General features: G+C 39.3%; 3 protein-coding genes across 5 annotated transcripts in view; 2 read left to right on the top strand and 1 right to left on the bottom strand.

Annotated features, from left to right (window-relative positions):
- Window positions 1-23153, top strand: part of LOC117391813 (arrestin domain-containing protein 3-like) — a 53725-nt gene extending 30572 nt beyond the window's left edge. The window contains exon 9 of the transcript XR_008649228.1: window positions 23141-23153. The gene's annotated coding sequence lies outside the window, so the exon portion shown is untranslated. The remainder of the gene's footprint in view (window positions 1-23140) is intronic.
- On the top strand, window positions 1864-10531 carry LOC117391719 (hyaluronan and proteoglycan link protein 1-like). Of its 3 annotated transcripts, none has more exons than XM_033989616.2 (6): window positions 1864-2141; window positions 6421-6575; window positions 7130-7293; window positions 7720-7918; window positions 7998-8300; window positions 8407-10531. In XM_033989616.2, the coding sequence occupies exons 2-6, from the start codon at window positions 6449-6451 to the stop codon at window positions 8694-8696; spliced, it is 1083 nt and encodes a 360-aa protein (XP_033845507.1). In that variant the 5' UTR covers window positions 1864-2141; window positions 6421-6448; the 3' UTR covers window positions 8697-10531. The 3 variants fall into 3 exon arrangements, with proteins under 3 accessions (XP_033845507.1, XP_055087921.1, XP_055087920.1); XM_055231946.1 differs by lacking the exon at window positions 1864-2141 and adding an exon at window positions 5100-5178; XM_055231945.1 differs by lacking the exon at window positions 1864-2141 and adding an exon at window positions 6036-6160.
- Window positions 10856-27804, bottom strand: LOC117391994 (versican core protein-like). Its single transcript, XM_055231927.1, has 16 exons — window positions 27584-27804; window positions 27089-27162; window positions 26503-26892; window positions 25022-25196; window positions 24812-24939; window positions 24413-24706; window positions 22482-23228; window positions 19760-19998; window positions 17255-18491; window positions 16685-16798; window positions 16472-16585; window positions 14574-14732; window positions 14331-14413; window positions 12453-12597; window positions 12195-12377; window positions 10856-12123 (listed from the first exon to the last, which is right to left on the bottom strand). The coding sequence occupies exons 1-16, from the start codon at window positions 27613-27615 to the stop codon at window positions 11939-11941; spliced, it is 4299 nt and encodes a 1432-aa protein (XP_055087902.1). The 5' UTR covers window positions 27616-27804; the 3' UTR covers window positions 10856-11938.
- Window positions 27805-27820: the final 16 nt, after the last annotated feature.

Here is a 27820-nt window from a genome sequence, read left to right as displayed (position 1 = left end):
CCTCTTTCAAGCAAATTGTACCCAAATCTTGCTAAGGAGCCAAATGTGACTTTGCTAGATCCAAAATCATCGGCTCAAACAGAGACATCTTTCTATAGAAACCACATTTGAGAAAGCCGCTGCAGTACCTGTGGGGTACGCACAAGGCTGGACATTTATCCCTGTCCACATCCGGGCAGCTGGAGGGTGAGGATGGGGGCAGGGTGGAGTGAGACCTGGGCTTGCCTCAAAAAGCACCTTCTGTGTTTGGACCAACAAACTTTGTAACCTTAATCTATGTTTTCTTTAAGTATTTTGTTCACAAATTGAAAACCTGAAACAAATTAAATCCCTGGGCAGGTTTGGCTGGATTCATTGTGGATGATGTGAATGTCAGTAGCATAGGCCATTTAACATATTTTCTTCTTGATGTTGATGAATTGTGAATGGCTCTTCATACAGAAAGGGTGTGGTGGTTACTCCAAGCATATTAAATCCTAGTGTTAGGCAACTATGCGTTCATGTCATTAAACCAAATTCCCTTAACCCCCACCCCAAACTTGTAGAAAGACCCCTTGTATACTCAGACACATTGCAACAAGTCTCTTTTAGCTGGTAGGAAACAATCAAAAGTGCAGACATATATTATTTTACAGACCATTGTCTTCAGAGAGTAAGTGGTAAATCTTTTGATGTGCAAAGTCAGCTACAAGACAGCCGTGTATTGGTAGCAATTAGTTTACTACAGACCAATCTTGCTCAACAAAGCCTTTGTGCTTACAGCGCTGTCTGATTGCTGACCTTTTCAACTTTTATGCCTTCAACGGTCTAATGGAGAAGCAGTGACCGCACAATGGCACAGTTAATGGGGCAGGGTTTACAGCACCACTAACCTTAAACCCTAACTGAACAAAGATGGTATGCTAATCAAATTATTTGAAAGGCAAAAGTATTGATTCTGGGATGAGGGTTTGAGAACTTTGTATAATCCCAGTGTGTTAAAAATAGCCATAAAACAATCCTCATCATAGATCTAACATGAGAAACATCCTTGGGTAGAAGACTTGTAACATAACAAATGATGTAATTGTGGGTCATCCTAGATCTTGTTTGCAGTAGTGCTACATATGTTTGCCCAGTGTCACATTTTCTTCCAGTTAAGTTACATTTCAATTGCAATATATGTCAAAAAGTCTGGATAAATTGAAAAGTCACAAAACGTAAATGAAAATGTATGTCTTCTAAACTGTGTGTGTGAGTGTATAGAGCAGGGGTGTCAAACGCATTTTCACCACAGGGCCACATCAGCAAAATGGCTGTCCTCAAAGGGCCAGATGTTAAATAGATGTAACTACTTTTTAACTTGTTAATTAACTGTTTCTGTATTTATTACTTATTCAAGTTTCAAATATTGCATATTAATTGGCATAGATGTAAAAATATGGTTGTGTAACGACATATCTTTTGATAAAATGACATGTTAAGACCATCATACCTTTTAATTTACCATGTTGAGGGCCACATAAAATGATGTGGAGGGCCACATTTGGCCCCCGGGCCTTGAGTTTGACACATGTGGTATAGAGAAAGAGTGAGAGATTTAGATATAGATATTCTGGATTAATTTCTGCTGTTGTTTTATACATTAAATATTTTCTACATTGAGTGAATTTAGTGTAGGCTAGTCTACACATGGCCTTAAACTTGAACAGATAATTACTTAGTCTGCAGATTTATGTCAAAATATTCTTTGCATAAAAAAAATTCAAAAGGGTAAAAAGTCAACATGTTGTGCAATGAAGCTGGTCTTTGGATAGAAATGTCAGAGGAGGGCGTGGGCAGCTCTTGTTTCATAATAGAAGCTCTCAGCTGAGGCACCTCTGCAGCGATGTTCTGCAAAAAGAAAGCTCTGACTTACTCTGTTCATTTAATTGCTCACTCTGTGACGACATTTTCAGGGAAGTCGCTGAAAGTGGCCCCTGTAGTGGACCGGTCACCTGCCCAGACCCCCATCCTGGCGCGCGGGGAGGAGCGTGAGAGCGCATCAGTCCGCTAGTTGGTGAGGACTCATTGTTGGACCTGTTACACGAGGGAAAATATCTGTGATTGACCTGCGGAATCCAACCTTATCGTGGGACATTATCGCATTATCCATAACTGAGGTAACGCATGATTAATGTTGCCTACAATAAATCCCTATTTAAATGTAAAGAAATAGTTTGACAAATAATTGTATTTTGACATGTACACTACGTCGGAGGAGAAAATACAATCTCTCTCTTTTCACTAGTCTATTTGTTCAGTCATTGTGTGTTGCTTGCTTGCAGGACCTACCTATGCCTACTCTTGTGTTAAATGTTATCAGTGTTGCTATTGATAAATGATGTCCTGTTTTAATCCTGATAATTGGACAGCCTTGTTCTGAACTGCTGAGTAAAAATTTAAACTCTTGCCACTTGAACATGCGACATATTTGTGAGAGTTTTCATAGTTGTGGTTAAGCAAATTCAGCAGAGCAGAGGCCAAGTGATTTAGAGGTGACAGCCTCAAGCCTGTGTGCAAATTTTATTCCCTCAAATCTCTATCTCTGAGCTTTGGCTTAGACATGGTGGCTCCACCCTGACCCCGCGTGGTGCCCTTATGCCCCTCATTGGCCTTTGGTGAATTTATGTGAGGTACAATGAGGATTGTTCCCAGTGCCACCAACTTTTCTACTCCCTGTTCAAGGCATTCTCATATAAAATCTTCTTATCAATGTTGTTATCATTGTTGTCCCACTCTTTCATAAAAGGCAGCTGTGTCTGATATTTGTTTTAACCCAATAATTAAATTACTATTGTTCTTCTGGTGATTTTTTTGTTTTTGTTTTTTTGTCAGCATTAGTCATGAAAACAACATGATTCGTCTTTTGGTTGAATTTATTCGTGGTCCATGGCAGGTCATAAATAAAAAGTAACTAAATCTTAATGCTTTAGGTCTGGTAATATCATTTTTGGTGAGCTTTGCTGACCCATGACCCCAGGAATTCACCTCTGACACCTAAAGCGGCCATATAAAACATAGATAAAACCTTCAACCATGTCTTTGAAAACATGGAGTTACTGTGGAATGAAGAGGCACAACACTTTTAACTGTGTGACTTCACAGAGGTGGGCCGAGGAAAAAGCATCATAAATTATCTGACACGGTGGGGGGCAGTGGAGACTCGGGTGAGAGCAGAGGTGACAGAGTGGATCTTAATACAACATGCTGTTCAGGAGTGGTTCCTATGTGGCTGTAATTCCGGTTTCACTTATTAAGGAAAGGATAAAGAAGAAGATTTTAAATCAAGTTGTAGTAATCTCTCAAAACAACGTTCTAAAAAAATCATAGATTTGATGAACTGAGGACAAACTGGGAATGAAACAGTGGAGCACATAAGAGTAAATTATATTTTACCCTCAGTATTGCAGATCATTCATTTATTCTGTTCATTTTAAATGCATTGCGGTTGTAACAGCATTTTCAGCGGAAATTGTAATGTGTTGGTTTCCACCCATTTTGTGTCATGGCATCATAGGCCCAATGTGCTCTGACTGAGACCTCTTTGTAGCAGGTGGTGTGACAGTGACGTCAGAAATTGTACATAGCACTTTCAGTGTGTGTTGAACACTTAAACTGTGCTGTAACGAAATGTGCTTGGCTATTTTTGAATTCCAATTTTTATTTTCAGTGTAAATATGATGTTTGTACCCTGCCCTAAAAACATGCAGCCACATACATTCAACAAGTAGAATGGGGGTTACTTTCCCACCATTTGCAGTATATGTAGACCCAAATCGTTCTTGTTTCACTAAAGTTTTTATGTTTTCAATAATCAGCTCCTTAGGGGTTCCGTGCCTAACACATTTTGTCAGTCCCAAGCTTGGATGACTAGCGTGGTTAGCTTCAGAGAAATTAAGCATGAACATTTTTTTATTATAAACAACCCAGCATTGAAGATCCCTGAAAACAGCTTAGTTGCTGTGATTGCGTTGATTCACAAACAACATGTGTTGTTTTACATTTGGTGTGGATTATACTAGCTATTACGTAGTCAGGAGTGACCGTCATGCTTTTCATTCAAATGTCTATCAGGTCACTCATGCCATATGTCAGCCATGCCCATGTTCATATGTAACACATAGCATCAATAGGTTTATGAAAACTGGGAGGCACCACGCTCCATAGTTGCAGCTCTGGTTCATTTGAATGGTTTCAATGGTTTACACGTTTTTCTCTGTAAATCTTATAGGTTCCCTACTATAGTTAACACTGTGTTTATAAAGACTCAATATCTGAATGAAACCCAAAAAGCAAATCATGCAAGTGACTTTGGACACTGGAGGAATACAGTGTAGAACATGACACTGTAGTAAAATGATATTTATTATATCTTGGTGGTGACTAATTTTAAAGGCATTTTGAGCAGAGAAATGTCCCAACTCCAACCTCAGAAATGATGGTTATGAAATCTTCTCTGAGTGCTTGATGATACCGGTTGTTTTTCTTAGCAGTAAACAGCCCTGTTGCATGTGTCATGACCGTGCATTTTAAAAAGTGTCAACCCTTCAGGAAAATGCCAGAGTGGTTGTGTAGGTACATTTGGAATAATTTGGTGATTTGCAGTAAAAATTGTGGCTCTCATAATATACATTATTATTTTTTCCAAAATGAAATTAGATTTTGTTTAACAAAACAAAATTTCAGAGAAATTAGGTGACAAGCTGCAGCTACAGAGAGACAGGTTTTGATGTGCAAAGGCAAATGAATGGCCAGTTTTGATTATAAAACTTGTAAAACATCGAATCTGGTTTTGGCCTTGAGTGGAGGTGTGTCAAAGGAAAACACTCTAAAAGTGTAAATAATCATAAATAATATTTAGATTACAGAAAGTAAGTTCTCAAGTGAAATGGCGACATGTGGTTCATAAAAATCCAGTGTAAACATTGTAATGGAACACTTTACTGAGGAAATGTAAATACACCACTAAGAGCTAAACTAAAAATATGACCAAACATGGATAAAACAAGCCTGTGGTCTGTAAACAATGGATTCTTATAAGCAACCTGCGATACATCTGCTTTTACACAGGACTTCATATAATGGAGTTCTTTGATGACTCCATTGGTGAATGGCTCTGACAGAAGTGTGTGTGTGTTGAGGACAAGGAGAGGACACGTGAACACACCTGGCCTGAAAAGACCTCGCCTTGTTTACGCTCTACACAGAAGCAGTTGTGTTATGGTCAGTTATGGGGCACATGCTTTAGTAATCTGTTATCCTTTCCACAGATCAAACACTAGCAAGTCTCTTAACTACACACAGAGCTCTATAAATGCTGCTTTATAGTTAACACCTGCTAATGGAACAGCACAGGCCTTTTTGTGCATATCCCCTTGTTTTTATTTCACACACCAGCAACTCCTGTCTTAAAGACTCAATACTGAACAGTTTTTCCTATAGTCATAGCATGGACGAGCCCCCCACCACCTCAGAGTTAAACATGAGTGTGTGCTGCAGTGTCTTTCTGCTGACTGCAGATCTCACTGAGGGGCCTGTACATCAGCAGTTTAAGAGTGAATGGAGATAAAGAGGGTGGAGGCACGGGGAGCCCTGGAGACTAATACTAATAGACAGAGATACATCTGAACATACAGCATGGAATAAGGCCAACTAGAGTAAAATAAAACCTTGGCAGCAAAAATGTAGCTTAAAGTGAGTCGTTGTTATTATGCTTTTAATTTGTACTTGCTTTATTATTTTGAAGCCAGTACTCTTTCACTTGAATGTAGAAACCACATGTCTATTGTCTAATTACAATAATAATAAAACATATGAGACATTAACAGCCAAAACCGTACTAGCATAAAAATGGACAAATGATAATGTGTGTAGAACATAATGTGGGGTGAATATTGATCGCACATTTCTATTGTCTATTTCTATTGTATGTGTGCGCTAGTGAGTGTGGAGTGGCTGCAGTGAGGTGTGTGCGTGTGTGTGCGCATGTGTGCGTGTGTGTGTGTGCGTAAGGTGAATGCGCTCAGTGGGGAAATGCTGCACAGTGACCGTCTCATTGAAGTTGTGGACTTTGATTGCTGCTGCCATGCTCTACAGTATGCTGCATCCTTGCGTTGCTGGATGACACGTCTGCTGCCCAGTATGTATATAATCATTTACTGTTTGGCATTTGTGTCAGATGAGTTCACTGAGGTAGTGCTTTATAGGCTGGATGTGTGTGTAAAGCAAAAGGATGCAGGGTACTCTCCTTTAGCATTATCAGAGTTCTTGCAGAGAGGCACAGCATTGCAGATAGAAAATGTCCTAAGGATAGAAATGCCCGGTGTACTGCAGAGTAATGCTTGATGCTCATGTATTTATCGTGACATTTCTTTGCACTTGTACTGTGTTTCTCTGCAGTGTGAACCATCTGCCACTTTGACCAAAGATGATTTGTTTGCCAATCTTAGTCTTGCTTTCGGTGGTTGCAGCCGACAGATCAGCCCTACAAACTCTCAGACAGTTAGACGCACTGTATCCTGAGCTAGAGCACTCCAGGACCATCTATGTTGTAGGTGAGTTCATTCATAAGAAAATGCAATCTCTGTTTTGTGTTTCCCACACTCTGCTGTGTCTTCTGTGTCCTCTGCTAATCAGAGCATTGTGGCACCACTGATAAGGGCACTATGTGGAGGGTCGTCAGCTCGGAGAGAACTAATCTTATACAAACGTCTGATTCACTCTGCACTAACAGATCCAAATGCTACAAATATACACTCACAATTAATTCTGTTGTACATGATTAAACAGCAGTAAGCAGAGAACTGTTTTGTATTACAATGAGTCATGTGACTATGCATATTAACTGTGAGACTCTGCAAAAAAAAATAAAAAAAAAAAAAATAGGAAAATGCAGGTGCTGCCTCTAAGCACATGTCCAGAGTAAAATCAATGTGCCATTAGTTCAGTGACTGGAGCCTCTTGCTCCTGCGGCAGTTTATTTTAAATATAGAGTGAATGGTGATGAGGATAACAGACTCATCAGGATATTAGATTTAGTATTTTTAATTATACAAAAACAACACAATGTTCTAAGTCAGTAAGATATTTAAATGTAACTGTTTTGCAGAGAACGGTCCTCGACTCTCTGCGTTGGCAGAGCCATCCAAGGTGATCACTAGACGAGGTGGGAATGCTACTTTACCCTGTAAGATTAAGAGAGATGAAAATCTTGCACCCAATCGCAAGATGAGGATCAAATGGACAAAGCTGACTTCTGACTATCTCAAAGAGGTTAGTTCTTCCACCGACTCTACATAGCGTAATACATGCACTGTGACAAAACATGTATAAACATTATTGTGACTACTGTACACATAATGTGTATGACAAAGTGTGTTGAATGAGTAAATATGAAACATCATCTGATGGAATAGTCCCAGATTCTACCTCCAATGGGCACTCAAAGAGCTTTACACCAGGGACCTTATTTAAGTGTTTTACCCAAGGACACATCAACCGCATGTGCCTGTGGGGGCTGGGAGTCGAACCGTCGACCTTCAGATCAGTGGAGGATTATTATTATGATTACAATTATGGAAACTGTTACTAATGGGCAGAAATACTGTTTTACTGATGACACTTACCTGTGTAAAGACATCTATCACTGTATTTGTGAGGATCTGAGTGAACCAATAATATTTGTTCATTTTGTTAAAGGTGGACGTCTTTGTGTCCATGGATTTTCACAAAAGAAGTTATGGCCGTTTTCATGGGCGTGTCCATTTACTCAACACTTCTCCATCAGACGCATCACTTGTCATCACAGAAATTTCCCTGGAGGATTATGGGAAATACAAGTGTGAAGTTATTGATGGTTTGGAGGATGCAACAGCAGTAGTGTCTCTTGACCTAGAGGGTATGGAATTTCTCTTATTTTTTTACTGTTGATACAGTACATGATGCTCACGTATTGTTCTTCTTGGATCGGTGCATAGGTGTGGTTTTCCCCTACTTTCCTCGCCTTGGTCGCTATAACCTCAACTACTACGATGCAGAGTTGGCGTGCCGTGACCAGGATGCCATTGTGGCCTCATTTGATCAGCTTTATGATGCTTGGAGGGGAGGGATGGACTGGTGCAATGCTGGCTGGCTGAGTGATGGCTCAGTGCAGTATCCCATCACAACACCCAGAGAACCCTGCGGAGGAAGGAATACTGTACCAGGAGTACGCAACTATGGAGTACGGGACAAAGAGAAGAACCACTATGATGTCTTCTGCTTCACATCCCACTACAAAGGTAAGACTGATGTTCATGTTCCCTCTAAAGTTTCTAACAGAATGTGGATGTTTTTTTTGTTTTTTTTTTGCACCAATAACATAATTTTACTGCTGTTTCCCCTAAGGTCGATTCTACTACCTGATCCAGCGTTCCAAACTGACCTATGATGAGGCAGTGCAGGCTTGTAAGAAGGATGGTGCTCAGATTGCCAAAGTGGGTCAGATGTTTGCTGCCTGGAAGCTCCTCGGCTATGACCGCTGTGATGCAGGGTGGTTGGCTGATGGCAGTGTGCGTTACCCCATATCCAACCCGCGGCGCCGCTGTAGCCCCACTGAGGCCGCTGTGCGCTTCAATGGCTTCCCTGACAAAAAGCACAAGCTCTATGGAGTGTACTGCTTCAAAGGCCCCAATTGAGACAAGTGCAAACTAAAGAGAGAAGAAGAGACTGGGTGAATAATGAAGGCCATATATGTCATATAAGGCCATATATGTCATATAAGGCCATATATGTCATATAAGGCCATATATGTCATATCAACTAAACTGTGATGCCAATTTCATTGAAATGTTCAAAAATTGAGTTTCTGGTGCTTCAAAATCTGATGTTCTGATGGAGAGTTTACACATTCTATTTAAGGTCTTATTATTTAATCTATGCCTTTGAAGTTTTGGAAGGGAGCAGTAACACTCATATTAACTGTTGCTGATAAACAGACATAAGGGAGCCTTACAGAAACAAGTCTTACGGTTGCACTAAAACTTGGCACTTAATAGAACTGCAAGTAAAAAAAGCCATGATTTTTAGCTGCTCACAACATTGAAAGAAAAGGACCTGGTCCTACTGTCTGTGACAACAAGGTGCTACTACTGGTACTTTGTATTGAATCCTTCTGTATTTTATTTTTATTATGAATGATTTGGACCAAACATTACGAAAAAAACGTAACTGATGTAACAGCCTCTAAAGGTTGTGAATACACCACACTAGTGTCCATTACCTTGCGTATTTCCTTTGATATTATTTTAATGTATATCAATATCGTTATGTCCTCATGGTGTCTATAACAGGTCTTATCTGTTTACTTAAAACTAAACAAGTTTCACAGCCCATAAAATATACAACCCCTATTTTTTACAGCACAAAAAATAATGAAGGGACTAAAGGACTTTTTAGAGTAGTGTGTAGTTTTAGTAGTTCTGATTCAGCAATACAACATGCCTGGCACTCTTAGGCTATGTAAAACCAATGGTAAGAATTGCTAAAACGTAGATGATATGTAACACTTAAAATAGATATTTTTGGCTGCATCTATAGCCTTGTGCATGGAAAAGCACACAGCATAGAGCTAATCAACAAACTGCTATTTTTGATAAAAATTAGTTTATTTTAGTAAAAAGCCAAATGTAGCCTTATACAGTTTAACATGACTTTTTCTTATATAAAATCACTGTAAACAAAACAGAGATATACTATTTATGACCATGCCTAATAGGAGCAGTGATTTTAGCAATATATACCGTTTGTCTGCAGATAGAAGCCACTCACATTTACCATGATATGTGAACTTCCTTTTTAGGCTAATAGTTAAACAGTCCCATCTGGTAAATTCTGAGGTCATCCACTTTGGCTGTACTGAAGTTTTACTTGGCTTTATCCTCGAAAAGCTACGGATCAGTCGAATGAAGTGGTAATGCTATGGTCTTATCGTTGAACAAGTGCTTGATAAACTCATGTAAAACAATGACGCAAGAGATAAAATTATGATTTAATTAAACAAACTGCAAAATGCTTCTTTTGTTAGATCACGTTAACAATTACAGGTTCAAAATGAGTGCTTTTGTATCAGAAGTCATGTCTTGTGAGGACAATAAAATGAGCCATGATTAGGTCTGTTTTGTATTGGCTATTGGAGCTCGATCATGGTTTCTATTATATCATGATTCATGTACACATGTATCTTTACATTGTCTTGAAGAGGTAAATAAATTAATCTGCTTCTTAAGAACGTTCACACTGGACTGTGATTAGTTGAATCTACCTGTCACTCACTCAGCGCATGACAAGAAGCCAATAGGACTGGGTGGTGAAAAGTGCTTGTGTTTCAACTTAAAATACAGAAAATTAAGCAGAAAGTGAATCATGATATCAGAATAGCAGGACCACAGGGATTAGATCACAATTCAATTTTAATTACAGTATCACCTAGTTCTACCTATGAGCTTTCACACTGCAGTTTACACATTTACATATTCAGTGCACTGCTCTGGACTAAAGCAGGACTGTTTGTGTTTCTCTGTAATGTGGGCTCCATGTGTTTTCAAATGAGGAGTTGGTTGTTGCACAAGTGTTGTTCCCACTGAACACCCAGACCATTCATGAACCTTTAAAAACACTTATTTGGACAAAATACAGATGTTAATAAGCTGTTTCATGTGCATGTATTCACTTGGAGCCTGTGAATAAACTGGGCAGGTTAAGAGTGCTCTCTAATGTGTCGAGAAATTGCAAAAATGAGGGGTTGCAAACAATATAAACAATATAAATATGTACTCTAACAAAAAGGGAAAATAAGTTTTAAATTCACCATTTTATTGCACAAATATCTGACAGTGACAAAAGACAAAGATAGTAACTTGATTATGATAAGACTAACATACAAATAAGCTCTTGTGTCTTTACTTAACTGCATGGACCTGTTGCAATTTTGCATATTTACTGTCAAAATATATACATTTGGAATAAAAGACATGAAATAAATGAAAGTGTGACACCAAACTTCTACTGACAGATTAGTCTCCATAAAGAGTCAATTTCACAGCTCAATTTAATGTTGGTACAATACAACAGATTCCAGATCTGAAGCAAAGACCACAGTCTGAAGCATTGACTGGTGAGGAAATAAAGACATTTGTATTGTGCATAAAACAAATCAGGTTCCTAAACACCGTTTCAGTAAACAGTCAGAACGACATCACTAGTCTCACAGTCCATTCAAAGGTTGAATAAAATAATTTAAATTAAATGGCCTATTTGCAGTATTGAAAACATTGCCTGTAAAGAGCACATTAACCATTCATACCATCCCACAATGACAAAGGAGATCCAGGCACATTACGGCTTACTGTACAAAAAAGTATGGTTTTGTGCCACCTACAAACACACAGCTGTGCCTTTTTATACTGTTATCCCTTAAATATTGTCTATGATCAGACGCCCTTTTTTGTTTTAAAAAAACATCTTTGTGCTGGATTTTGTATAAAACTTTTGTATAAAAATTATATAAACTATAAAAATCACAATAATGTCTTAAAGTTTATACTCTTCGCATTTATCTATAAACAATTAAAAAACAGCCTGAACAGCTGTGATAATTTATTTAACATTTGGATTCTTTATTTCACAGAAGGCATTGAAGTTCACATTCTCCATGGAGCAGTTTTAAGCAGAAGTAATGAGATCATGTGAGATAAAACACCTCACCGATGTGCTTAAATGAGCCATATTTAAGAAAAATAACCCATATGTTTTAGTGATGCATTGAGACACAGACAAGAGTGTTTCTCTCTATCCATGCTCCTGCACCAAAGGTTAGAAACACCCTAAACTGAAACCTGACTCAAGGTCCCATGTGATCGTTCTGACCCTGGTCCTGAGGTTACTGTTTATTAAGAAGCCGCTGAAAAGGATTCCAGATTCGCTGGAAAATGCCATCATTATTCTGGTCTTGATTGTGTTTACCGTGGCTCTTTGTGATATGGAGGTGGTGGTTAAAGTGCTTGTTTAGCTGATGCTGGTTTCCTTTGTTTCGGTGTCTGACCAATGCCTTGTGATACGTGGCCGCTTGAAAAGAAAAACACAATTAAAATGTGGTCAACAACACACTATTGTCAACATGAAGAAAAGGAACTCACGACTTATGCAGGTGACTTTAGGGACGTCCCATTGGCCATTGGCCCGACAGCGTATGGTGGGGGTGTGTCTCTGGATGAAGCCCTGATTACAGTGATAACGCACCAATGTGTTGATCTCATAACGAGGCTTCATGGCTCCAAACACTCGTGCGTTCTTTACAACTGGAGGCTGGCTGCATGACACTGCGGAGAGTATCAATGAATGACATGTTGTTTTTTGTAAATAAAGAATGTACAGTGTTTGGGGCTTGTTAGTACCTGTTCCCTTCTTGCATGTGAAAGTGAGGTGGTAGTTGCATGGCACATCGTTCCATTGTCCTCCCTCATGCCAGATCATCACGACACAGTCCTCTCCCGACTCGAAAAAGCTGTCCGGCTGGTTGGGCCTCCAGTGGTCATATTGCTGTCAAAGTATAAATATTAGAGTGTTATATACATCCATTACATTATACTCCTTCTACTAATATTGGTACTTCATATATTAGGTTTATGTAGACTTTAGAGACAAAAAAATATAAATAAATAAAAAAAACATTATAATAAATGTATAATATATAAAAAATAATACATGTATAATACATTTGAAAATAAATAAATAAATAAATAAAATAAAGCACAATGAAACACTTTAATAGTAACTGATTAATTGTCTATAATGAGCTAAAGAGGATATATATAAGCTTGGATCTAGTCTTAAATTAGGGGAAATAAGAAAAAGTTCTCTACTTGTGCAAAGAAAAAGTACAATAAATATTAAGCCCCAAAAATATGGTTCCAGTTCCTTTCTATTTAACGATAAATTGATGAAGTACATATTTGTAAATTATATTAGTTCTCATTTTACCTGATTAAATAAAGGTAAAATGAAAATAAATGAATAAAATAAAATACTGCGAGATCCCTACAATGAAAGCATCCTCAAGTCCTGGCTGCCCCAACAAAGTAGACCCCTTAACCATGCCCTAATGTGGCAGAGTCCTGGTTTGAATATTTTCTCTTTTTATGTAAAGATTGAGAATAAATGTAAAATAAAAAATGTGGGAATTATTGCGGCAGAAAAGTCTATCAAAAAATAACTGATGTGTTAACATTGAATTCGGCTGATTTCCACTCTCACGGTTCTATAATTCACAGTAAATATTACATGTTGTTACAGATGCATCAAGGTTATGCAGCCTCCACCTATCCCCATGAGAAAAGAGCTCAGTGCAATGAGGGATCACTAATCTCTGTAATGTGCATTCACACCACAGGGAGGTGCTACAGGAACAACAAAAACATCTCTTAAAGTTTGAGTGTTGCAAACAAAATTTTTAAGCCTTAACATTATCAAATAAATAAACATAGTAAAACACATGCTGCAAAGTTCATGTGGTACAAATGTTCCACATATGTAGAAGTGATCTGAGAACAGGGGTGTGCCTCTGGAAGATAACACATATGACAACTACAGGGTCCCCCCAGTCTTAAATTTCTCATTGAACCCATCTTGAACAGCTGATGGTTCCCAAGAGCACACTGTGTGTGCGAGAACACGTCATTGGATCAGATGAAGAGCAGAGGTGACTTAACACTATACAGCAATAACCATAGGACTGATTACACCGTTTTAGTTACATTATAAAGGACTTTTATGGATTGAGCATGTTCATTTTGGCAAATGTTGCTCCCAATTTTAGGGAATTGGTACTGTTTTGTGTTTAGGGGCGACAGTGGCTCAGTGGTTAGAGTGTTGGTCTTCCAACCCAAAGGTCGGAGGGTCGAGTCCCGCTCAGACCAAGTTCTGTCGTTGTGTCCTTAGGCAAGACACTTCACCCACATTGCCTAGAGGGGCCGATGGCGCAGATTGGCAGCCTTGCTTCCATCAGTCTGCCCCAGTGGGCAGACTGCATGAGTGTGGATATGAATGAATAATGACTATTGAGAGGCTTTGAAAAAGCGCATTACAAGTGTAAGCCATTATTATTATTAGTAAAAACACAAATGTCAGTTCATAGGTAATGTATGTTTGAGAGTTAATTCAAATTTCACGATTCAGTTTACATTAACGCTGCCCATTAAATCATACTTTTTATAGATTTTCTTGTCATTGACAACTGTGTGTAACTGTGTCTTTTAAAAGAAATGCTCCTTTACCATTGGTCTGCCATCGGTCCATCTGAAGTCTCTCTCAAACATCTTGTCATTCAGACCTATCCACTGGTAATCACTGCCCAGCCCTGCAGACGACAAGCACAGTTATCATGAAACTCATACTGGCATCACATTTCAAATAAATACCATGGCCACAAAAGTAAGAAATTAATTGTTTGAGATGAGGCAGTGAAAAATATTTGCAGAGAGATTGATGAAGACATTTATCTGTGTACTCCAACTTACGGTTTACAAAGAGCTGTTCTTCGTGGGACAGGATACTGGCGAGGTGGGCGCCATGGAGTCGACACTCTCTTTCAGCTGAGTCCCAGGTCCGACGGTGAGTGAAGTACTTGTAACAATGAGACTGGAATTTCTGCCAACCAAATTCACACACCTCCGTGTCTGCAAACAAACAGACAAACATTACAAATAAGACAAATGAGAACATTTTTAGTATAAAACATGACTAAATACGTTTACATGTAATACTGAGCTCATGTGCACATTTTATGATTTTTATATATACTCCTGCTATAGTGCCATTTGTGGTTCTGGTTGTGACAATGTTATTGTGACTTGTGTTTTAAGGCAAATTTCTACATCGGTGGACAATAAAGTTTTTGTATTTGTATTAGTATAGGCTTTTAATAATACACCTTCGGCATTATGCACATGGTTCTGTGTCTTTTTATTATATTGTTATACAATGACTCAATGCTTTTGGATCGGACAAAGCAACAATGACTGTATTGTATAAGTTAAAGCTCATGGCCGCGGTGGTCTAGATGTGCACCCTTATGACGGCACACTGTGCCCAGGCCCAGGTGGGACTAATGAACAAGGACTGACTCCTTGTGGCAACCAATCACTGATTTAAAAACAGATTCAAAGTCTTAACTGGAGAAACTAGAGGCTGTATTTAGTATTGTTCAAGTGCCATACAGCTGCAAAAGCTTTCAGACAAAAAGAATGGAGACAATGTCCTATTTAGTTGTTTCCAGTGGCAGCAACAAGAAGACAGCTGTTCTTTATCTGACAGAGCACAGACTGTATCAGGCCTGGCAAACTGCACTGATAGGGTTTTGTGACGGTAAAAAAATCCAAAATAGAAATTGGGCAGTGAATTATCTGGGAACTAAAAATAGTTAAGATAACAACAATGACTGTATCCCAAGTTTGATTCTGTATACAAAGAACTTTTATTAGGCCCTAACTGTAGGTTGTCATTCTTTAAAAATGTTCAAAAGTGAAAGCCATTTTTTATTTAATTATTTTTTTCCCAATCAATGAACACTAATAACGCCATTTAGCAGAAAAAACTGGAGAAAGAGTATGGGGAAAAAAATAAATTAGTTTATGTGGCTCCATGACCGTGTCTAGTTTTGTTGTTAATGAATGATGACAGATATATTGGACCAGATGTTGGGGCTCACGTGCTGCACAGCCAACACCCAGTGCAAAAGGACAAATAACAGGCCAATTTGCAGATTACTGAAACCAGCAACTATACATTTGTTTAATCCAAGCAGTTTACCACAGATATTAAGTAACCAAAGACTGTAATGACAGTCGGATGCTTTGGGTACAGTCACACTGTGCTGCTCTTCTTCACTTTAAATTAATACGTAGAACAATGAATACACCTAATGCATTTGCACAAGTCAAGGTCTGTCCTCTGTCCCCTGTCATTTTGTTTGCAGTATATCTTATACATCTTGTTTTCACCTGAGCGGGTCAGTGCTTATGTCTTAAATTAAACAGTGATGGGATAAGACACAATTTCCACGAAACAAGATGAGACTCAAGATTAGATTCACGAGCAAGAGATAAGACAAGATTTTGACATCATTTATAATGAAGAAATTGTGAGGTTCAGTGGATTTACAATTTTTAGATTTACTTGAAAAATGTATTTAAATGTTTTTTTCTTTTTCTGTCATTGTAGAACTGTTTCTTGGAACTGAGGCTTCTCAAGAGATGTAACTCACCAGCATTAACCATTATTTAATCCAAACCAAATGAAAAACTTATCTCTCGAGATCTTCCCAGAATTAAACTAGTATTTATTTCTTTATTTAATCATTTATTTATATATTTATTTTAAGTATTTCTTGCGATATAGTGCTGCCATATGCACTGACCTTGCTCACACAGTTCCCCTGCATAGCTGGGCAGGCAGAGGCAGGTGAAAGAATTGACCCCATCCAGACAGGTGGCTCCGTTCAAACACGGGCTGGACTGGCACTCATCGACATCTGCACACACAAGCCTATGTAAGTCCTCATTTGTCTGTCAGTGTAGGGTCATTGTGATGTGTTCACTACAGAACAAGCTTATATGAAGTCTGTTTGTACCGGTTTCGCAGTATTGTCCGCTGTATCCAGGTGCACAGACACACATGTTTTCAGAGCCTTTTTTGTAGCAGGAGCCACCATTAAGACACAGACTTGAAGCACATGGCAGCAGATCTGAACAGGGCACAGAAAATGAGAATTTAACCAAGGCTTACACAATTAGCAGATCAATACTTGTCCTGCTCTAAATGACTTTTAATGCCAATATCACCAAAACACATTCCTGATGCATTGTCTGAATACAATTATCAGGATAATGCAAAAACTACAACATGATGAGACATTCATTTTTATTAATATAATAATAATTTGATTATACATTTTGACCTGGTTCTATAATATATGCTTTAACAATCAGCCCTGAAACTTGTGTTTAAATGGATTTGACCTGATTCTGATGTCAAAGATGAATAAATATTTGCCTTAATAATATCCATTATATTATTGATATAGCCTGTTATTTTAGGGGCTCCATAATACAGCTTCAGATAATAATAATATAATAATAATCACTAGCAGTAGTAATATTAGTAGTGGTAGTAGTAGTAGTATTATAATATTATCATGTACCTCTGATATTGACAGTGCTGGCTTCCACAGAAAGGGCTGGGTATGTGACTGCGTCTGGCATCTTAGGCTGGGACTCCAAAGGTGGTGCTATCTCTTTGTCATAGTCTTTGAAGTCATCTGGCAAAGGAGTAGCATCGGGATCAGGGACGAGAGCCCACGCAGGGACTGAGTTGGTGTTTTGGTCAAAGGTGTACAATGGAGACGTGGTTGAGGGGGAGACTCTGGTTGTACTTGTGGACAGCATAGTGTGCTCTTCTGAAATGATTTTGTGTGACATTTCAGGATAAAGTGTTGTGGTGTCCATCTTGGCGGTAACTGTAGAATAAGTGATAGGATATTTTGAAGCAAGAGAACGATCTGGGGTCTGTTTGTGAAAGTCAGATTCCATTGTTGTAGCTTGGTGAACATTCATTAATGACATAGTACTACCCCCCAAAGAAGAATGTGTAGAGTGTTCCTGTGGCCCTGCCGTTGATGACATTGAAGTAATAACATTTTTACTAGGGAGCTCCACTTCTCTTTCCAAATGTTTAGAACTAGCTCCGGATTCTGTCGTCATAGCTGTGGCATGTTGAACTAAAGGTACATCCATTGCATTACCATCCATTTTAGGATGGAATGTAGAGAAAATTGGTGAAAGAGTGCTTCCAAATCTATGCATTTCTAGGGGATAACCGTCTTGGCCTGAAGCCTCCTCTTCCCCCGAGGCGGACCCTTCAAACTCCTCCGTTTGGACCTTGACGCTGGATGTTGTGGTCACGAGGTCGGGGAGAAAAGTGGTCACCTCAATTCCGTCAATCTCCGTCTCATCTGTCCTGACGTCTGATACAATATCAGTAGGAAAAAAGCCGCTCCCAGAACCTTCAAGGGAGGAATCTTCTGCTCCCTTGGTGCCGGACCCTTCCATGTCCTCGTATGTAGACAGGCTGTTAGTGAAGGTCACATGGGATGAGACCAAGCCTGGAGAAGTGATCGGTGCTGCAGTGTAAGTCAATGTGGCATTAGCTTCATGACGTGTTGTTGGCTGCTCTTCAGAAATACGATCACCATTTGGATCAGTAGAGAGAGAGTTGTCATAATTGTTTTTTGTGTGCACCTCGATGGCTCCATAGTCAAAAGGAGTGGCGGTCTCAACATCGTCCACATCCTCCTCTTGTACTGTTTCGGTCTGGACAGATGTGACGATTTCAAACTGATCTCCCCTGGCCTCTTCTGGGAGGTCAGGTTTAAATGTCACCTGAAAGAATACAAAGTCATCATTTTACATTTTTGCATGTACTGCAATTTTTAGCACTATGAAGTAATATTATACACTTTTACAATGCTTACACTTGAATTCCTTTAATATATTAAAGCTCCATGTTTACCACTTCAAATAACTAATTCCCAATAAATCACAAGAAAATTTAATGGTTCCATATTTTTACATACGTTTCCCAAATGCTGAAGTTCCATAATCCCTAACTGTAAATTACAAAAGTACGACGGAGTATAAGGGTCAGTTAAATAAACTAAAATTATGCAGGTGCTACGAGAATAAAGACGTAGCATTTCTACATTAAAGACATAATTTTATGAGAATAAAGTCATAGCACTACGAGAATAAAGTTATAGTGAGAGTATAGGTTGCTGTGCGTGAAGGAGTGACTAGTGCGTTATGCATTATGGAGAATTTGGAGCATTTTGTTCAGATAAACTTTCAACTGGGGTTTGTCCACGGTGAAATACTGTGTCTTTTAGCCCACCATCACCACACTATCATCAGTATAAGTACTTTGAACGGACATTGCAAACGTTTGAGTTTGTTTTGTCGGAGGAACCATACAGATTTGGAAGAAATTGCTACTTTTGTGAAAGAGGAACTGGCTGGAAGTGGTAATATTATGACTTTATTCTCGTATTACTATGAGTTTATTCTCGTAAAATTATGTCTTTAATGTCGAAATGCTATTACTTTATTCTCGTATCGCCCGGATAATTTATTTTATTTAACTGACCCTTAAACTCCGTCACACAAAAGTTTTTTTTTTTTTCCAGATAAAGGTTATTTAAGTTTGCACCTTTATGCTATGACATACTTATGTTTTAGGAATATTAAAACAAACAAGTACAGTTACTTGATGTGAAAGAGAGCTTTTAACTCTTTTGCTTCACAAAAATGGAATACCCTCCAACGAAAAGCAAAACCACATATTTTGGTGACACAATCACAATTTAAGAATCTGGTAATAAACTTTTATACACACACCTGTTTTTAATGTTTTATCTGGACTTGTATACTTGTTTGTTTTGTTTCTTTTTTCTGCTTGTATTGTATTTAAAACAGGGCGTCATGAAAAAGAGTCCAAGTGCTCTCTCCCAGGTATAAATAAAGATAAAAAAAAGTAAGTTACAGCATTCTCAGAAATGGCTGATTCTGGCTGGCAGTGGAAACAAAAAGGTAATATAATCTAAAGCAAAGCACATGAAATGCGTAAAAGGGTACAAATGATCTCAATGTATTACCTCATGTTTCCCATTTACAAAACTGATTGTTGAGGGCAAGCTGATGGGAGATGCCTCAAAGGGACCGCTGATGGGAGATGCCTCAAAGGGACCGCTGATGGGAGATGCCTCAAAGGGACCGCTGATGGGAGATGCCTCAAAGGGACCAGGGAAGCCGTCGCTGCCCAAGGACAGGTCGGGGATCGGAGGGAAGAGTGGCACCTGTCCAGGCTGGTTCAGAAACCTCAGGACATCATCAACTGTGAACAAACAGGCATAACATTTAGGCAGAAGTACATAGACCAAGGCAATATTGCACAACACATAAATTGCTCTGGCTCATTCTGTTGTTGATTAAAAAGATCCAAAGTGTATCAGGATGGTTCCCAGTCAGTGGTCTGTGATGGTTATGATTAAGGCCAGTCACTTGGTGCCGAAGGCTGCCCATAGACAATGAGCACTTGTCTTCTCATTAGAACTTTATGGTACACATGGAACCAATATCGTGGGAAGTGGAGCAAAAATGTGCAAAAAAGTGACACAAACACATGCCTTAGGTTTACCTCAGCATAGGAGTGGGGCACATTGTAAACGAGATATATCTACGCAGCTAAACTACTTAGCTGCAGCATGAGGCTCACAGTCAAAAGCCCCTGTGATTCTGACATCGATATGGCTTGTAACAGAAAGACGTTTCATCATAGGGCTCACTGCTTAAATTGTCCTAATTTCCTCATGACGTGGAAACAGTCAGTGGTGGGGCCCCTTATGATAAATCACTATGCAACATAATACACCTTTAATATTTCAATAACAAACACAGGGAAGATGGTGTGGCCATAGGAAGAATCCTATTAAGTGTGTAAGTGGAGCGTGAACACATATGAGAGGTTAATACATGCAAAAGTAAGACTGAGGATCTCAAAGAAACAAAATGTAAGCGATAAACTATTCAGAGAGATCCCTGGAGGGGGGCAATTACGGTGAACCAGTTGTGGGTTGTTTCTGGACCACAAGAAAAGAGCTCTCTAATTGGACCACCAGTCTTTGAAAGAGAAAGGAAAGAGAAAAGCAGGTAGAGTGAGTGAAAGCTGCCATTTTATATGTATGATTATTACACAAGCTTGTTTTCCCAAAGGATATACCATGATGAGTTTGTAAAATGTTTAGCTGAAACTCAGTCAAGCAGAAATTAGTTCAAAACTTTCCACATCTGGCTCTAGTATCAGTATGTGTGTTTGTACAGATCTTCTCTTTGCTACACAATACAAAGAGGCAGAGCCAATGCACTAGCTGTGCATGAAACAAACAACAAAAATCCAGTCAGGCTTGAGAAAACCAGTTCCCACTGACAGAGTATTGATGCACTCTGGGTATATGCATTACAGTTCAGGGCTGATGAGATGAATTATGGAAATTATGAAGGTTGTTTGAGGTCAGAGGTCAAACTAGAGCAGACCACTATCCTGAAGCATCTGATCCCATTCGCTCATCTCCATCTTCTAGCCCTTTGATAAAACCTTTCTTTTTTCAGGTATTTGAATACAAATATGAAACATGTTACTATGTTAATATGTGTATATTTTATCCCTTTATGCCTATGTGACTGAATTGCAAAAGACAAAAAATGCATTGGATCAATAGTCTGTACTCAAACCCAGTTACTTTATAAGAATTACATGTTTTCCACCTTTTCCCTATCTACTTAAAGATGGGATATAATGCAAAATACAGTTTTTGAGATTTCTGCCATATTATATTCTTGTCCCTCAGCAAAAACATGTCTGAAGAGGTTTTAGATGTCATCCATGCATGTCTGCGTATTATTTCTCCTGAGCCCTATTTAAACCCTTCTTACAGTTAGCTGTAAAATTCAGCCCAAAGCCTACTTCATCTATGCTCCCACATGAAAATTCTTTAATTCTATAAATAAACTTGACAAAAGTGATGCGATGTTTCATTACTGAGATGCACACTGATTGTGCATTAAAAAGAAAAGTGAAACTTATAAAACATGTTAATACGTTGTTTTTGATGAATATAGCATTTTCAAAACAATAAAAGGTAACATGGTGATTTAAATATGTTATGTGTTAGCAGTTATTACCCCATAGATGTAAAATATCCCCTCTTTCATAAGTCATATTTATGGAATTCTGATATTTCTCAATGTTATGGTTTGTTCTTAAATAAGTTGTACACCTGTACAGTTACAAAAAAATGTCAATACAGTGTTTCCCACAGATTATGGTTTCAAGTGCAAAGCTTATTTAATTAAATCAAATAAGTCAAACAAGATGGCAGCACGACCAATGTTTGCGGAGGCCTCTACAGACAGTTTTTTTTAGTGCAGATCTTTGATTCTTCTCCATGTCCACAGCCAAAGTTGGTCTACAGAACTACTGCTACTAATGTTCAACAGCTTCTTGTCAACAGCAGTTAGGCTGTTGAATCAGAAACTGGCTGGACTCGACTGTACACTAAATTGTGCAACGGTGGTGGCTGTGTGTGCAATTTTGTCTTTATGCAACATGAAAGTTATAAATAAACTAATCTAATCAATTTAATCTAATTGATCTAATCTACAAATATTGCCACAGTTATTTTTAAGGAGTATAATTATTTTTTTATGTTTATGAAAACACAAAAACAGTATTTACAATGGAAAAGACTGATTAATGATAACGCATAAACATTTACGCACTCAAGATATTGTTAAACTTAACTGAAACTGTCCACTTACCAGATTGGTTTTGATTGTGCACGTTGACGATGATGACATGAATGGGAGGTTTGTCTGAGGAATCTGCATCTACAGCACTGGATGCTGACTGGTCAAACAGCCCAGGAGTGACGTCCTCTTTGAAAACCACTGCAGGGTGTCCCATGTCCCCACTACTCACTGGGACACTTCCATCTGCAATGACAGGCTCTGAAGTCACTACTTCTGGGGTAAAACCCCTCACTTCCATCTTGGTGCTGTCCTCTCCCATATTTGGATATGTAAAGTGCTGCACCTGTGTGGGATTGACCACGAGTCTGTCTTCTAAAAGACTGTCCCTACCTGACTCGCCACTGGTACTACTTTGACCTTCTCTCAGCACAGTGGGACTTCTGCCTTGTCCTATGTGTGTGCTGTCTAGATGACTGGGAGGTGTAGGGGGGGATTCCAGTGGGGGCAATACATCTCCTCTGATAGGCACAGACTCTAAATAGGTCCCATTTTCAAAATCTAGGACATCATAATCATCTATAATAGTAGTAGTAGTAGTCACATGCATTGAGTCGTGAGAGGGGGTATGGCTAATTTCTAAGTGGGAGGCTGAAGTTGTGTAATCAGGTTTATGAGTTGTGTGGGGCACTGGCGCAGGCTCATGTGTTTGGATTTGGAGCCTCTCGGAGTCTGGAGACGCTGCAGTGCTGATGGTCCGTGTAGACCTGTCCAAGTCTGAGGGGGTCACAAGAGGAGCTGGAGTGGTCGGAGTGATAGCTGAGGAAACAAAAAAGATTGAAAATTGACTGTCAAGACTGCTGTAGCTTTTGGGTTTTTAATATGAATATTTTCATATTTGCATAATGTATAGCATACTTTGAATTTGGCCATTTAATGGCTGTTGTTAGTGTTACATCATGAAAAAAATAAATGAAATACATTGGATGTACGTAACAGGTAATTACGGCAATTACTTTTTTTTTTAGACATCACTACCATAATACTTTAATGGTCTCCTCCTTCTGCTCATCCTTGATAAGTGCACATATTGAGGGGTTTTCTCTTTTTTTCCACTCCACGTCTCTCCCCCAATTCTCCCCTTTGAGCATTTTTCCACAGTCACATAACAAAGGTGTTTATTGCCAAATGGCCTGCAGACCTCGGAGACAGCAGCTCTTGTCTGGTATGGTCTTTTTACACCATAACAGAGAGAGGCTACACATTCAGGTTGGCTTTAGCGCTGCCCAAATATGAAGTCATATGTTTGGTGAGCCATGGCCATCTGGCTGGGCTGGGGTCTGTCTACAAACTGTCATTAAAGCATTGCTCTCACCAGCTTTCTTAAGCCCTGCTCATTATTTGGCAGGGCATACAGAACATTTTATAAAAGAGTCTTGACTACCGTCTTAAATGCCCAATGTTATCAGACATGTTATTTTCTAGATTATTTCGTAATCATGGGGTTACATATGGGAGGGATAAGTTTGTTCTCAGTTTCCGCCCTCTGTCTATTGGTCGTTTTGGGGATAGTCCAGCTGTGATACATTAGGGACATGTACAGTGTTGTGCAAAATCTGTGTCGGATTGTGTTGGGTTTTCCCCTTGTAAAAACCTGCCCCACCATAAAAGGGGTACTAGAAGTATATCCTTTTGTTGTTTGGGTTTAAAGTACTTTCAGTAAGTGGGACTCCTGTCATTCAGTGTCACTTCTTCAGTGCTCTCTCTACTCTTTTATTTCCCTATATGCAATACATGTGGGAGTTATTTGGCAACTTTTGTAATCTGGGCAATTTATACTATGAAGTTCCAGCTCAGCAACTATGGTTCTGAGGCAAGCCACATATTGGACTGTTAATAATAGAGATCACAGAAAATAATAGAGAGCGCCACCTTAAGATTATGTGCAGTTATGAGTGACCAAAACAAAAACAGATAATCTACTCAGCACCATCATGTCTTACCTTTAAAGCAGTAGGCTCCATGTTTATCGTTAGGGTCAGGGTAGCCAGTTTGGTTTTCAAACTTGTAGAGTGTGCGCACCCCCACTTGACCCCGCCCACACTGGGGTTTGGGGATGTTGATAGGGTAGCGGACACTGCCATCAGAGAGCCAGCCGTTGTCACAGCGATTAAGCCCCGCCCTCCAAGCTGCAAACAACTGACCAGGGGAGGCCAGAACGGTGCCGTGTTTCTCACATTCAGCCGTGGCCTGCTCAAACGTGAGCTTCTCTTTAATTGGTGGATAGAAAACTTCACCTTTAGGTAATGAAAACATAGGAATGATTATACTATAAAATAAATCATTTATCATATAGTATAGTTGTATTCAATTGTCATTAGGATGATGAATGACTATGTTACCTTGCACCTGGTCTATAAAGCAGTACACATCATATTTCTCTGAGGATTCTCGAACCCCATATGTTCTCACTCCTGGTTTGCCCATCAGGTCACCTGCACAGCCTGGTCGAGGCATATTGATTGGATATCTGGAAAAAATATTCTGAGGTTACACTCTTATGTTTATTACAATTCCACTATTATTACACCATCCAAAGCTCTTGATCACACCTCACTGTCTGGTCAGCCAGCCAGCCAGCATCACACTGGTCCAAGCCATCTTCATATGCAGCACTAAGTTCTTCAGGTGTAGCAATAGCAGCACCGGCTGAGAGGCACGCTGCAACGGCGCTCGGAAAATCCAGAGAATAGCGATCACTTTTAGACCGGTAATGGAAAACAACACCTGCAAGAGTTGTGAAATGAGTTAGCCACAGTCGTTAAACAGATTCATCGTTCATCTTCCCTATATTTGATTATTAATGTATAACCCCAAAAGCTGGTGGAAGTAAATAACCACATAACAAAACCTACAGTAACACAAACCTGATACTTATTATCTGCTTAATGTACATAGTTGTGCTGTGTGGTAATCAGGTCCTGTATCCTCTTGTGGATGGGTGGATTTTATATCTGATGAGCGAGGACATCCTGGCAGAGCTGCAGGAGGATGTGAATAGGCCAGAGTGTGAAATGACCACTTGTGTGTTGTTCATAGGGAAAGTCTTTGTCTGCAGACCACAAAGCGCCCTGTTTAGTATAAATGTGGAATCTGTAAATGTCTGAATCCACGGGTTGATTCAGTTGGTATGATGCCACGAAGTACAGAGTGAACTCTATTAGGAGTCCCATAGACACATTTGAATGGTGATGTTGCTTGTGTTAGAGAATAGAGATGACTAAAGAACAAGATGCAGCATTAGCTTTACTCCATCAGAAGGGGGCACTGCACTAAATATACAGTCTGCTATCTTAAGAGTTTTGTAAGGAAACAGTGGTATGACCTCAAAGGTGGGGGAAAGATGTATATGTGTGTTTGGCCCCAAGTCAATCCAATCATGTTGTCAAACAGCTGAATGACATGTTGTCATGTAAGTCTTTACATGGCAGTTGCAAATGCAGTATCATATAATTATTATATGTCCACACAGGTAATAATTACACTGGTGGAAAAAGTTCACTAAAATTTGAGCATAGTTAAAATTCCAACCTGAATAGGTCCCAACACTGAAAATGTCTTATTTAAGAGTGCGTTTACTGACAAATACATTACTTTGAACTATTTTAAACTATGTAGAAGCTGAAGCACTAGTTACTGCACATACTGTCCTCAAACAACACAAACGTTCAGTGACCTATGTAAATTTTAATGTGTAAACAGGCACATATTTGTTAAGATGTTGACCACAACTTTATAACGTCATAAAATGTTAATATGGGCTTTACAGCTGAGTACACATTACTATTCACAAAAGAAAAGCAGTCAAGTCTACAAACTTCCACTAAGTGTCTCTGAAACAGAAATACTATATAAAGTTTACAAACTTCAGTTTATATTTACTTCAGCATAATGGCTACACTTGCTTTATTGTTATATTACTTGTTAATTACACAGGACTGGACACCTGAGTTTATCAAGTTGCTCACAAACATAATAGATGTAAATGGACCCTCTCAGTTTCCAGCTCCACATACAACTGTATCTGACTCACCAGTGACGTTGAGGCTGACAGTACCCTGGATGTTCTCCATATCAAGCATCAGCTCACAGCGGTAGAGCCCAGCATCACTGACCCTGAGTTTGTCGATCATCAAAGAGGAATCTCGGTGGAGCAGTGGAGAGGAGGACAGCTTTACTCTGTCCCAGTACTTCTTTTCCACCTTCATCTTTCCTCCCTGGGCAACCACAACCAGCTTCTCCCCATTGTCCTCCAGCTTTGTCCACTTGATCCTCAGCTGATCCTCTGAGCTCTCGAGGGATTTGAGTGTGGAAGTGGTCAGAGAGTCCGAGGATATTGAAAAGTGGCATGGCAGCAGTGCGTGGCCTGCTAGCGGCGCTTTGACAGGTGAGGCTGTCTGCAGCTTCATTTGGTGTGAGGGTCCTAAAGAACAATGATAAATTGTTTATTTATTTTTTACAGTGAGGTAAATCTTGGCTTAAATAACGTGTTTCACCGGTGTTACATACATATTATGACTACAGTAAGTCTATGAAGTATAAAGACTTTGAGTAGTAACAAGAGATTAACAAAGAATACATTTAAAAATATATTAAAATATGTTTCTTCGGGCACTCACCTTGCAGAGGAAGAGCAGAGCACAGACACACCAAGCAGAGCAGGTGTGTTAATGTTTGGGGCATCATCTGTAAACTAAGAAAAAAAACAAAAAAACAAAAAAACAACCTTCAAAATATAAGACTCAAGTGGCTTAAGAAACTTGTAAAGACCTTTCAGAGACAGGGAGACCAACCTGAGACCAACAGATAAGGTATGGTAAGAAGAGCAGATGTGAGGGGTGAGGTGTAGCCAGAGAAAGCCCAGCTGTGAAGATACCACTTATCCTAAGATCCCGGTGTTAAACTGATGTGGATTCTTAAGTGAGCCCGACTGACGCCCCATATCTCAATGTTACCACAAGCACACTCATTAACTTATCATTGTGGGGGGATGGCCCCTCAAATCCCGCATTAGTATTCCCAAAGATGTTTGTTTAAGAGTCCAATATTGACCAAATCTATCCATCTAATGCAAAGCCAAACACACATTGTATATAAATAAGACCACAACTTACCTTTTAGGAATTTTAACAGCAAATCCACTCATATATTGAACAGTCCCACAGTGTCCTTAAAAGGTATTAATTAGCGCATTTAGCCGTAGCGCACAAAGATAGAGTGGCGTTGCTCCGTGCCCGCCTGCCTCTCAGCTCTAGCTGCAAGTTCAAATGCACTTTACACCCCCTATTATCCCAACATTAGGACGAGGAGGGGCACGTTTGTCTGTGCACCCCATTACACCGCCCAGAGCA

Source organism: Periophthalmus magnuspinnatus, chromosome 23, assembly GCF_009829125.3.
Source record: "Periophthalmus magnuspinnatus isolate fPerMag1 chromosome 23, fPerMag1.2.pri, whole genome shotgun sequence".
Taxonomy (NCBI): domain Eukaryota; kingdom Metazoa; phylum Chordata; class Actinopteri; order Gobiiformes; family Gobiidae; genus Periophthalmus; species Periophthalmus magnuspinnatus.
The sequence above is the reverse complement of the archived record's forward strand: the minus strand, read 5'-3'. Positions and strand labels throughout refer to the sequence as shown.

Excerpts from the sequence above, each read along its gene's own strand:
- LOC117391994 (XM_055231927.1), bottom strand. The coding sequence starts at position 27,615 with ATGAGTGGATTTGCTGTTAAAATTCCTAAAAG. Across the intron at positions 18,492-19,759 it reads TTGTAAATGGGAAACATGAG|GTGACATTTAAACCTGACCT; the intron begins GTAATACATTGA and ends GTATTCTTTCAG. Across the intron at positions 12,378-12,452 it reads CACATGCAAGAAGGGAACAG|TGTCATGCAGCCAGCCTCCA; the intron begins GTACTAACAAGC and ends TACTCTCCGCAG.
- LOC117391719 (XM_033989616.2), top strand. The coding sequence starts at position 6,449 with ATGATTTGTTTGCCAATCTTAGTCTTGCTTTCGGTGGTTGCAGCCGAC. Across the intron at positions 7,919-7,997 it reads AGTGTCTCTTGACCTAGAGG|GTGTGGTTTTCCCCTACTTT; the intron begins GTATGGAATTTC and ends ATCGGTGCATAG. Across the intron at positions 8,301-8,406 it reads CTTCACATCCCACTACAAAG|GTCGATTCTACTACCTGATC; the intron begins GTAAGACTGATG and ends GTTTCCCCTAAG.